The sequence below is a fragment of the Thunnus albacares genome, chromosome 19 (genome assembly GCF_914725855.1).
Source record: "Thunnus albacares chromosome 19, fThuAlb1.1, whole genome shotgun sequence".
NCBI lineage: Eukaryota > Metazoa > Chordata > Actinopteri > Scombriformes > Scombridae > Thunnus > Thunnus albacares.
Genome location: NC_058124.1, coordinates 5,251,022 through 5,264,489, shown reverse-complemented (window position 1 = coordinate 5,264,489; position 13,468 = coordinate 5,251,022). Strand labels below are relative to the sequence as shown.

Sequence of the window (13,468 nt, the reverse complement as noted above, 5' to 3'; positions counted from 1 at the left end):
TCGCTCCAGACACGACACAAGCAAGCTGCAGTCCTTCATACACCAGATTTCCAGTCGGGAGCCTTGTGATTCATTCCAGCATAGCCTTGAGCCTCTTACTGCAGCATACATACAAAGTGATGAATATGCTGTATGTTTCTCAAGCGGTTAGGGCATTTATGGAAAGGAGTCATTAATTCAAAATTGAACTAGTTAAGATGATAGGCTTTGTTTACAATGATACCATGACAGGAATGCAGGCAAGAGGCCACAATGGAATAAAACAATGAGCAATAACACTTGAGTGGAGTACACAATTAAAGAGTTGATCTGATTTTGTTGTTGTTATATTTTCCTTTTTATGCCTGTGATTTGTTTGTCTGTGGACAAAGAAATCACAGTCATAAATATAGGTACTGAGATATTACAGAATGCAATTAGATATAGGATGCATTTCCCCTATTTCCACCATTCTGGATAGGATCTAATGTAAAGCACAATTTCGTACATCCAAAAGTTTCATTGACTAAACAGTGGATACATTTAAATAATTTGATGGAAAATAATCATTCTAGAGTATCTTTTAAGTCAAGGTGATATTACAAGTTAGTTCACCAAACACCTATTCACTGTTAAATGCAAGTCTGCGATACATTTCTGCCTGTAAGAGGAAAATTAATTTACACAAAACATTTTAGATTTGAATAGTTGAGTAGGGTTAAATCAAATTCAGATTTTACGGACTGTTAACGTACAGTGACTGCAGGCATACCATTAGAGGGAGATGACAGCAGCTGGCCAATATCATCCGACTATAATTACTGTAGAATTGTTAACTGAGTTGTATGCCAATCTAGTTTAACAAGGCAATAGAGATGAACCTGATGTGGAGAGACTGTACTGACTTGAGCTAAGTTCCCTAAAAAGCCGGTGCAATGCCATGATTGGACATCATCAAGATCAATGAAACAAGAACTAGAATAATTGCTAAAGATTTCCTCAAGCTGTTATTTTAAAGTGTTCCTGCCTTTATTAAAGTTGTTGTTAGTGCTTACTGTCTTCTGTGCTCAACGTTAAGTCTTGTGCAGTCATGTGTATTTGCAGGTTTGCAAGTGCACAAGCTACATAAACTGTTTACTAGATATGATGACAATAGTGAAGTTATACTATCCATGATGCAAGATGAGGCTTCTTTCTGCATTGTGTTTGGGAATGTCTCGGGGTGTGCCCAGTCTGGATGAAGGTAGTTAGCACCATCTCACAACTGACAACACACTTCCTAGTGGACTCTGCCCTACATTTGTCAATGATGACGCTTGAAGGTTCCCTTTCAGACAGGACACATAAAATCTGGCCTGCAGGTTTGACTACAGCCAAGAAGCACTGGACCCCCCCATGATTCATCACTAAAACATTGGTTACAGTATCTATTGGATATTTTATATCTGGAAATTTTCTGTAACCCTGGATGAAAGTCCCTCAACCAAGGAAAATAAAATTTTTGACAGATCCAATCAAAGCCCTCTTTTCATAAACTAGAGTTTCAGAAAAAAGGTTCATGGTCTCCTGGGAGGGTTCGTGCAGTGAGTTGGTATGTAGGCTATAGGTTGTGATGACCAAAAATACAGCATGGTCACTGGAAACACCAGAAATAATGTTGGACTAACCAATCTTCTTGCAGCGCTCCTCTCCTCTGTTGTGCATGATGATTGGCGAGTAGATGAAGGGGCTGGCAGTGGACATATTCTGTCCCAGCAGGCCTTTCACTTTGTGGGGACGCAGACTGACAGGCAGATTGAGCAGCTTCACTGACCTATTTTGGGCATCATAGAAGAAGACACAATAATTACATGTTAGACTCATTTCCCACAAGCATTTAAGGAGCAGGTCACATCAAAATGAAATTTCAATCATCTCACCCACATTTAATAAAAAACACTGGAGAAGTTTTGTTTACTCTTTTAGTTGGTGTAGCTTTGGACAGGTCATGCAGTATCCAAGTGTTTTGTGCTTATGATGGAATGTGTTTGTTTAATAAATCTACAATATGGGAGCCCAGAGACTAAATCTAAAGGGAACATTCATTTTTTGTGATGACTATTTATTATTTTTACAGCAAAATGCTAGAGATTTATAATACATCTCTTTGTTAAAGGTTACAAGGTCACAAATAAAAAAAAGTAGAAACAGAAAGAAAGTGTGTATTCCTCACTTTCAAGGACCAAAGGCCTATTAATTAATGCAAGGATACCTTGTCAATGTAATCTGCAGTAACATAAGGACTCCTGCACATCAGAACCTGCAAGTCTGTGAGCAAGTTACTGTTGCTCATTAATATGTCAAATTTTTCACTCTATAATAAAAGACATTATGGTTAGGCACAAATTATTTCTACGATCGAAGCCACAATTACAACTTGAGAGAAAAACTATAACTTTTTTTAACAACGTCATTGGCACAGCCCGGTTCCTCTTAGTGTGTCTCCAGCTCTCCAGCACTTCTAGTAGCCTTGCAAATGCAGTGTGTTTCCTAATTATTTCCACGCTCAAAAAGCTCTGCACACACACACTAGTAATCTGGTGGAACAATCTTGCTACCTTCATGGGGCGGCTGTGGCTCAGGAGGTAGAGCTGGTCGTCCACTAATTGGAAGATCAGCGGTTCGATGCCCAGCTCCTCCAGTCCGCATGTCGAAGTGTCCTTGGGCAACATACTGAACCCCAAATTGCTCTCAAAGGCTGTGCCAGTGTGTGTGAATGTGCATTAGATTAGATCCTGATGAGCAGGTTGGCAGCCAACATGGAAGCCTCTGCCATCAGTGTATAAATGTGCGTGTGAATGGGTGAATGTTGAAATGTATTGTAAAGCACTGAGTGGTCAGAATACTAGAGAAAGCCTTATGTAAGTGCTGTCCAATTACCATGTGCTCCTTGGAAACTTCAACTTCTGAGTTTCAAAGTTGTAAATACAACTCGATATGAATAAAACGAGAACAATTTATCCAGAAATTACTAAACATATCTGAAACACTGGTTTTCATTGTGGAACAATTCTAAAGCCTGTGAATTAATGTAAAATTATCTGATAGCTGTTGATGTCATTTGTCTTGCCTTGAGGCAGATTTTGCTGTCAGTGGAATTATTTAGTTAGGTTGTTGTTCCTGGTGATGTCACATGGGGGACATATCATATGCAGTATCTAATGTAACTGAATGTAGTCTGTCATGTCTCTGGTTGAGCAGTCATTGTCTTTCTCAAGGGAGGTATTACTATCAGCCAATCAGAGTATTGGCTCAGTAATAATAATGTTAATGTAATGTTAATGACCCTAAACATTTCATTCCATTTCATTAGAGGTGAGTGTGAAGCTCTGTGAAACAAACAACTTTGGGTGAAATAACTGAAAACCCTTTGGTGAAAAAAAGTGTTTCTTACACATAAAAACCATTACACTCATTCAGTTACTATATTTCGATTTCGATCGTAACAATCGTGGAATGCATTTCTTTTCTCAAACATTTACAGAGCAGATTTTTGGGAGAATTTGAAACCTACATTGTGTACATCCATGTTTGCTAGCTAGCAGTCTCTTCATCACTGCCTTTGTCGCTGCATTGCCACATTTCTTGGCACTTTACTGCCACCAATTGTCAATCAGTATCATAGAATAAAACCATCAGCAAGATGGTGTATTGCATCACCCACGTGCATGTGCACGTGTGTCCTTGTGCGCAAGCAGAAGACGAAAACAAAACGAGGACCCACTCCCAAAAACATTGCTTCAAAGTGTTAATAGTGGTCAAAACTCAACAGGGCACCTTTAATCACAAATAAACATTTATTTCCATGTGAAATAATTTAAACAACTGCATTGTTGTCAACAGTCTTATCAGAGAACTGATCCCAATTTACCTAGTTTGGGAAAGGAATAAATGATTATTGGAAAACCCAATTCCAAATCACATCAAAAGCACCAATTATACACTCTGAGCTTTTTCATTTTTCACGCAATCATGTAGCAGTAATGGCTATATGACTGCTAAACTGTGATATGTCAATACAGTGGAAACCGCTTATAGTGATCACGTCGGTCCAAGACAAATTGATCACTATAAACGGATGATTATTATAACTGTTTTTTTTTTTCTTAATTTCTCATGCAGATTACAGTCTAATTGACATTTGTGTATTTATTACATGAATATAAAGTAATGCAGGCATAATATATAATGGGCAGCTTCGCTATTTACGGAAATTTATTGACTGTTTCAAAATACAGTACAGCTGTTTCAAACACTTGTTTCGCTGCTACATCTCATTGGCTCGCTTTTGGCAGTTTGTCACAAGCTTCAAGGAGATTACGTTTTTCATTAAGATAAAATGAGCTTCTTTCTCCCGTCATGATTTCAATGTGCATGCAGCTCCAGCCTCAAGTAACTAGCCCGAAGCAGACAGGTTGTGAATTTAGGCTGCAGGGGTGGGAGCAGCAGTGGCCCGTAGCAAGAATCAATTTTTGGAGAAACACGACCTGTAACAGCGTCACTGTAACCGTGATCACTATAAGCAGTTTACATTGTAGTATAATTACTCTATATTTGTAGTTCGAATGGTATTTTGCCAAGTTAAAAATAAAGCCCACATGAAACAAGATAGAGAAAAGTAACAGTCACACACAGTCCAGACTTACCGGACAATGGGGAGCTTTGTAAAGGGTACTGGAGGGAGCTTCAGGCCATCTGGAAGGGTGATGACCTCCATTCCACCTGGACATTTAGAGGTGTAGTTTTCAAGACTCTGGGTCACCTCTTTCTTCTCTATAAATGTAGGAGCATAAAATAGCAGGAAAATCAATGAGCACATGGCCGAAGTACATAAAGAAATCTATATATACGATTATCCAAACACCAGACAGCAGCAATTATGTCATAACGCAGCTCCCTTTAAAGTTCCCCCACACTCAAATAATCTGACTATCATCTCCACTGTAGAGATTTCATCTGTGTGCGATATAAATTAACCAGACATTAATGACCTGTGAGGTGTCTGTCTCTCTCTCTCAGCAATAACAGACCCAGCTTTCGAGTAAAATTGTAAGTTTTATTGTACCATCAATACCATTTGAGGGAACATTACTGCTCACCCAGCCATAGAATTTGCTTTGGCTCTGCAAGTTTCAAGGCTGTCCATCAAGGATAGGAGGACATTTTGCTTGAAAAGATTCATTTAGATCTATAACCCTTCATGGAGGGAGCATTATGAGGTCTTACGATTGCAGGCTTTTTACACTTGCAGTATGTGAATTTGGTGTATTTCTTACTTTACTGTCCTTTAAATACAAAATGTTCTGTATGTGAAAATAGATTATCTCCTTATTGCATAATCCAAAAAAGGGATATATATATATATATATATAAATAATATTTTCATGTAAACCCAGAAATAATCTGAAAGTTTGAGGATTCAGAAACATTTAAACACACAAGTAGTAATGACATCTAAAATTAAGTAACATTTAAGATTCTTCACTATTTCTAGGTCAGTAATCGAACTGAATTGACCAACTTAACTCCTTTGTACAAAAGGTCAGATTTCCATGACTTGTATTTCTTCCATTGAAGCATGAGTTCAGATGATATATATCACCTGCTATAAATATGGTTGTGCCTTAAGTTTCCAGCAGACTATTGCTTACTACGTAGCATTGCGATAGTGGGAAACATGGCATCAGAACTAAGTGAGAGTGTCAGAAGTGAAATTATTATTCTAAGCAAAGAGGGGATTTCTCAGCATCAAATATGGCTACACTGAAGGTTTCTAAGGGGGGAGTGCATGGAACTCAAACACTTTGCAGAAACTGGATCAGTTGTATCCAAAGCACGATCAGGCAGACCCAAAGTGACCACGCCATCAGAAGATCAATACACCAAGCTTAATTCCCTGAGAGATAGAAAAGCATCTTTATCACAGATACAGAATTTGGTAAATAAAGAACACAGGACTCCAATCTGCAAAAGTACTGTCAAAAGGAGGCTGTGTTGTAGTGGTGTCAAGAGGACGAGTAGCAGTTTCTAAACCAGTTCTCAAGAGGGGAAACAAGGCCAAACATTTGGAGTAGGCTTAGAAATACCAGCATTTCACAGTAAATGACTGGAAAAAGTCCTATTTACTAATGAGTCTAAGTCTGAGATTTATTGCAGTGACAAAAGGGTGTATGTAAGGAGACAAACAGGAGAGAGAAAGATACAGCAGTGTATCAAACCCACAGTGAATCATGGTGGTGGGAATATTCAAGTCTGGGGGTATTTTCCCTACTCTGGAGTTGGACACCTGCACCAAATTGACTACATCCTGACCGAGGAGAAGTACCACGCCATTCTTCAGAGAGATGCTGGACCCTCTGGTTTGCTGGATTCATACTGCAGCAGGATAATGACCCCAAATACACTTCAAAGCTTTGTAAGAACTATTTGAAGACCAAAGAAGACCAAGGAGTCCTGACTGTCATGGACTTTCCTCCACAGTCACCTGACCTCAACCCCATTGAACATTTATGGGGGCACTTGAAGACTGAGAAAGCTGAGCATTCTGTGACATCACATTGTTGTCAGATCATGCTGGGATAACATGGGTCATCAGCTTTTGCATAAACTTGAGGAGCTCATGCCAGCTTGAGTGCATGCTGTCATTAAAAAGGGGGACATACCAAATACTAAGATATTCTATTTGTGTATATATATAGATATATAGATATATATAGATACATATATATTTATTTATATATCCTTGGTTGTTCGCACTTAAGTGTGAAATCCCCACCCATGGAGCCAGGTTTACAAAACTAGAGATCCCCCTCTTCTCTCTTTCTCCTCATGGCTGCTGCTGGAGCACCTCTCTGCTGCTCAGCTGTCTGCTCTCTGGTGTGGCCTGCTCACAGCAGACATACACAGAACTCTTTTCTTTATGGCAGAAGACGCGAGAGCCTGCCTAAGACTCAGTAACAAAGTTATCTAGTGCCAGCAACTACCACACAAGTCTGCTGGCTGATTTAACAAGTACAGGAGCCACAAAGCAGCATTACCACCAAACTTTGGTCCAGACAGCAAATGTATTCAAGACACCACATGGTCTGGCCTTTTGTCTCTCTGGTTCTCTTTGTCATATTGTCTGCACGCCATGTGCTCAGTCACCAGGTAACTTCAGCCATCTTTTCCCTAACTCCAGGGTGGTGCCCCATTATTATTAATTCTTAATAATTTTATTGATTTTAATAATTAATAATTGCAGCAGGATAATGACCCCATCATTAATTATTGCTGATAGCCAAACTTGTAGCCAAGGCCCAACAATATATATATATGAATAAGATGAGATACTTGTATTAACAGCTAATGGATGCGTCTTTTCATGTCTCCTAGCAACAGTATAAAACATTCAGACAAAACTGCCCATATAAATATGTTAATATGTGTCCAACTACAACCTTGTAAAGACTGGGAGGCAGAAATCCACCACCAGTAGATCAGAATGAAAACAGGAAAGGAAGGAGTGAAAGAAGAAAGGTTTGAGTGAGGGAATAGAGAGAAGGAAAAGAAGTGAAGGATGGAATAGAGGCAGATGGATAGAGGAAAGAAGGAATCAGCAAGAAGGAGGAAGTGTAGAAGGAATAAAATCGCAAGAGATAAATTGAGTGATAGCTCAGTTGTCCTCCTGGCGTAAAGCTTTCATGACTGATGATATATTTGTTCTTTTTTCTTTTTCTTGTTGGCCATGTCCGAGTTTTCATGGCAGCTTTGTGTTTAGGGGCCATTCCAGGACACAAGGCTGGGCAGTGGTTGTGTGCTCATAGAAAAAAGTAATTTCTGTTTAAATTTAATTCTGTACCCACACAAAACAAGTCTTAGAATAATCACCTAACACTGCATCTTATTGCTTTCATTATGATTAATAAAATCAGCATGGATCCTTCAGAGTTTGTCTATTTCAGTTTAAATTTGTCTTAATTTTACATTAAGATCAATTAAATTAAATGTCAACAAATGGCCTTTTATCAGCCTTAGAAAAAGCTGTTGGGTTGAACTAATTGGTGTAATGAAAGGTTAGTTCATCATATGGCTTTAGTTCCTTGTTCCTTTCAGTTTAGTTTGTATCTTTAAAGCTACATTACTAGATTTTTAGGCCATTTGGAGGCAACAGAGCTAGCTGTAAACATGTTGACATCACTTTGTAAAGTTGGTATGGCTAACATGTCAGCAGAAAAATCTCCCCATCCAGCAAACATGGTGCACAATTAGCATTAATTTAAAGTCTCTGGTGTATTTGGTTGTTAAACTGCTAAATGCTCCACTATGTTCCCCAACTAACTGCTAACTTTATGTGTCTTGTCTATGGTGCCGGAGAGGTAGTGTACATAATGTTTCAGAGCTTCTTCAGTTGAAAACACTTGCCTGCTATGGATAGATACACAAAAATGTTCTGTTGAGCTGATAGGAACTGCAGAGGGACACCATTCACATTACACATAATAATATGATCCATTATTATTGTAAAAGCATTGATAGTGCAGTTTTAAGGAAAATACATTTTGAACAAAAACAGCTTTAGAATGGGTGATTATAATGAATGACATTGTTGTTTGTATGCAGGGGGACTGCCATCAAAAGACAAGGTAATGTGATCAAGAAACTTATTGTACAGGCAATAATGGAAATTGGTCTTTCGCCGACATATAGCTCACATAGAAATACAATCACCAACAGCCTCTATCATTTACTGAAGTGGTGAAGAGCACTGGCATCACCAACCAGAGCAGCTGCAACCTAGAAAACCCATGTAAATGAATGTGGATTATAGGATTTCAGGATTAGGGCTGATTGAGTGATTGATGGTTACAGTACCAAACAGCACTCATACTTCACCAAAAATGAATATGTACAGTATAATCAATACATTAAAATATGTCTGAGAAAGTATGTCCCAATGAATTAGATAAGTTGATTTAGTACAGTCAAGCATCCGGCACTGTTGTAGTTGTTGAGCATCTGTGGCCATGGCCAACCACCGCCAGTAGTTTTTGCTGTGCGTCTGGCTCCGTTGTCACTAGTTGGCCCTTTGGCTATTTGGGCATGTTAAAATAGTGGTGAAGGCAGTCAGTGATAGAGCACCATCTGACTGACTGTTCAGCCTAATGAATCAATTATTCCACTCATATGGCACAATCTCTTCTTACTGTTCACTTTTACATTTTCATGGGCCAATAATAACACAGCAAGGCAAAGCAAACCAAAAAGGTGTTATTCAGGGCAAATCACAAAACCATTTAAATAGATTCACAGCATTATGAGAACTGATAGGGTAGTTTGTTTTGTTTGTCTTTCGGCATCACTTCTGGGATTACAAATTCTGACAACTCACTAATTACTTCCTCTTGCGCAGAACTGTCAGTGGTCAGCTGGCTGTTGGCTGTAGAATTCGTGGTGTGTTCAATTGCAACTTTACTAAAGGCAAAACACTTGATTACTTTGTCGGCGGATAGTTTCTCGAGGCCAGCTTGGTGTGTCAGGTAAGTAATCAAATCCATAAACTAAAACTAGGACAAAAACAATTTTTTTTACCGTCTGTCCCCTGCTTTTCACCGAACTCCCTGCCCACACAAAAGCACAGCACATTATTAGCCTGACAGCTGGAACACAATGTCCAGATGAGCAAAAAAAAAAAAAAAAAAGATGCTTTACACTTCATACTGTTCCTCAAATTAAATCACCTCATCTCCAAGTGTCAACTGTAAACAAGAAGAAGAACAATTGAAGGCAGGATGAAAGGCAGCATGGATAAAAGATTGCCCTGAATCCTCCTTTGAAAACTTTGCCTACATCACCTTGTTGTATGATAGAAGAGTAGGAGAGAGACACTTTTGAAATTTGCACGTTAAATCTGCCTTCATCTAACACGTTTGTTTGCAGTTCGTCTTTCTTGGCAACCACTTTATTAACACTGTACTTTCAACAGCTTGACAGGACCCAACATTCATTTCTGAATAAACAGTGAAATAATGCTCACGCCATACAAATCAGTGTGACAGTAATGAGAGGGCTCAGGTATTCTGACAGCATCTTTTGTACTTAGCCATTTTAATGCCTCCCAATTTGTCAGGATGGATCCAACATAATTCCTAAAGCAGCAGGTGTCAATTGAGTTCATTTTGAAACCGTTTTGCAAGCTTAAGCTCCATGAAAAGGAATATAATATGTGGTGGATGTGGTGTGAGGGACAATCTGTGAAGGGCAAACATTGTATCGATTCAGTTTTAGATTATGCGCCATAACCACAGTGCATGCTGTGATGCACAAAATGTTCTGTTTTCCTCCCTTGCTGTATTCCTTCTTCCTTGATGTGTCTACTCTGCTGTCTCCCAAAAATGATGCATAATGGTAAAAGTTTTACTTTTCTAGGGAACAATTTCCACTCATTTTTCAGTTGGATTCACAGTTTTACAGAACTTTTTTACCTGTGAGTGCCATTGTTTTCAAATTGGTCATGGCTAAATTCCATGTCCATCACTGCCAACTCCATTGGTTGGGTCTGTCAAGGTTATGGACTCAGTTGCACATAGAGTGAGGACCAACAGCAAGGAGTTTACACCATCTTATGGGCTCTCAAAAATTCCCTGACCCACTGATGTGAGTTGCAAAGGCTGCAAAAAGGTTGTTAAAGCTGCTTTTTCGAGAATTAGTCTGTTTTGGTCACACGGAGTTGCACCAAGCCATAAACATGTGCACTTTCACTGTATCCTCACAGCAGCTGCATTATATTACAAGATTTCCACTGGCGAACCAGCAGGAGGCTTTTATTTTGAAACACCTATAGGAAATGAAATTAGTTTGGCACTGCTAATGAAGTTCTGCTAACTCTGACATTCTTCAATAAAAGCTGGCCAGCACAACAAGATATGGATGTATTCTGCACTATTTTGTCAACTGATCAGTTTTAAGTATTACAGGGAGGAATAGTACAGCAAAAACAGCTGCATGGAAGTACAAAATATGCACATATGTTTCTTTGGCTTATACTGCAGTCATTAGAGCAGTAAGGGATATATTTGGGGTTGTACTATGGCTGGTGTATATTCAAGTATACTTCAAACCACCCCACATTGAAAATTCTGGTTGCAAAAGTACTGTAAATGGTGAATAGTGTTGATTGGTTGACATGTTACAAATGGCGTTACTTCAGTTGACATGATAAACAGCAATCACATTACACTGATTAGTGAATCAGACATAATAATAATAATAATAATAATAATAGGCAATTATATGTTTGGAGGAAAACGGTTAACAAGAGGCCAATCTCAGACTGAATCAAGAGTGGTAACAAAATCACAAGGCGATAACTAATGTCTACTATATGTTTTGTTTTGTTTTTTTAAAGTTTATGGCCTTCAACTTTGAGCAGGTCCTGAAGTGATGTTGCTATCGTTCTCCTGATTCTTTTCAAGATTTTCACCATTTGAGGGAAAAAAAGAACTCAGTGCAGTAAGAGACCCCCCGGAGATTTCTATATTCACTGTGAGACTTATTCTCAGACAACTTTATAGACACTACTGGGAAGAGGTGAGACTAGAGCTTCAAATACCCGTAATGACAGCACAAACAATACAAACATTTTCAAAGAGAGCTTTATCAAATTATGTTGTGAAATGATTACTGATAGACCACAGACAGACATGTCAACAGTTTTATGAATAATTTAGATTCTTCTGCCTCGCAAGAAGCCAGCAGCAAATAAGTGAAACATAAACACTATGGTTAAAAATAGATCTTGTAGACTCGAGACTGAGCAACTGATATTCATCTTTCTTCATGAAATTTAATATTTACAAGTTTAAAAGTAAGCAATTTAAAACGTATCCATCTCTTTTTGTGACTTTGCAAAAATCATTGCAAGCACTGCTACAACACTTTTTCCATGAGCATGGAACGTTCCTTCCATGTTCACTGGAAGTTTTTATTGGACCTTAAAGACAATCCACAAATATTTCACTATCCACAAACATGTTTTTTTTTTTTTTTATTTGTGTTGTGTAAAGTCATATCAACATAAATACAGAGTGATTTGCAAATATGCATAACTTACTCTGTAAACATTTACACATTTGCGGATCCATTTGTACATGTTTTGCATACTTGTGGATCGCTTCCTGTTGGTTTGTGGGCTACATGACAGTTGTGACATTCCTCCTATTCGTTTCTGGATTTTTGTCCAATTTGTAGCCCAGCAGATCAGTAGAAAGAATCCACAAATGTGAGGTGCAGTTACTAGCTGCAGCAGCAGGTGGCGACATTCCCTCACATGGGCTGATGGAACTACAGGCTAAAACTAGTCTACCTAGCATCCGCATTCATACAACAGGAGATAACAAGCAGTAGGACAGCAGTCTGGCTTCTACAATTAATAAAATAAAATAAAAAAAAATAAAAAATAAAAATAAAAAATAAAACAATAAAGAAGTGTTCGTACTCGAATCGTGCACACACCCACCCGACTGCTGCTTCGACCACAGACTCATCCTCAACTTTTCCCTAATAAACATAAAATACACTTAAGTGCACTTGAAATGTGAAAGAACAGAAATAAGTGCATTTAAAGCACATTATTACTTTTTCTATTAAATCTAAATATGAAACAAGTGGATTTACATTGTTTAATGCACTGTCTTCAAGTGTACTTTAATCAAGTTATATATAAATACTCTTATAATAAGTACATTAATATGCAGTACCTTTATTGTAGTACTAAGCAGTACATATCAAATTGTACAGTTTTCATTAAAGACTGGTAAGTTTAATTTATGGTTCTGATCAAGAAGGCATGAATATCAGATTACCAGAAACTAGTGATATAATATAGTTCTACTAATAATAAAAAAAATGATAGTTTTTCCTACAGTACATTTACAGCTTACAGATGTAAGCATACTGTTTGTCTATAGGACCCCATATTTAACCCAGTCAGGTCACCAGCATGTACTGTAATTTAAATGTAACTTTGTCGACCGCCATTCAAACTTGTTCTGTTAAACACCCACATTCCAAAACCTAAAACGAATTGCAGTACAGCTGCAGTACAAAACTCGTTTAGTTTCAATCTTTTTATCTATCGGCACCAACAGTCTTAACAGCTTTTCTCACACATTCTACAGAGGGCAGCTTTGTTTAAAATGTAAGTGGTTCTGTTTGAAGACATTGTGACAAAAAAAAAAAAAAAAAAAAAAAAAAAAAACATGGCTCAGTCATGTCCAATGGATACAAGCGATTATTCTTGACCTCTCGTGACTCATTATTTATTAATGATTTAATATTTATTAATGATATTTATTGAGGGTTTTTTTTTAAATTTTACCCTGCCTCATTATATGTCCCCTACTGATGCCAATCTCTCAGGCAGTGTTATAAGCAGCCATAATTAGCCTTACCTGGTCACTTCATTATGACC

At 38.1% G+C, this 13,468-nt stretch overlaps 1 protein-coding gene across 7 annotated transcripts in view; it reads right to left on the bottom strand.

Moving 5' to 3' along the window:
• Positions 1 to 13,468, bottom strand: part of trappc9 (trafficking protein particle complex subunit 9) — a 213,591-nt gene that overhangs the window by 177,429 nt on the left and 22,694 nt on the right. For all 7 annotated transcript variants that reach the window (XM_044335377.1, XM_044335380.1, XM_044335382.1 and 4 more), the window contains 2 exons: positions 4,665 to 4,791; positions 1,647 to 1,792 (listed from right to left, as the gene is read on the bottom strand). In XM_044335377.1, the coding sequence (XP_044191312.1) occupies positions 1,647 to 1,792; positions 4,665 to 4,791 (273 nt within the window). The remainder of the gene's footprint in view (positions 1 to 1,646; positions 1,793 to 4,664; positions 4,792 to 13,468) is intronic.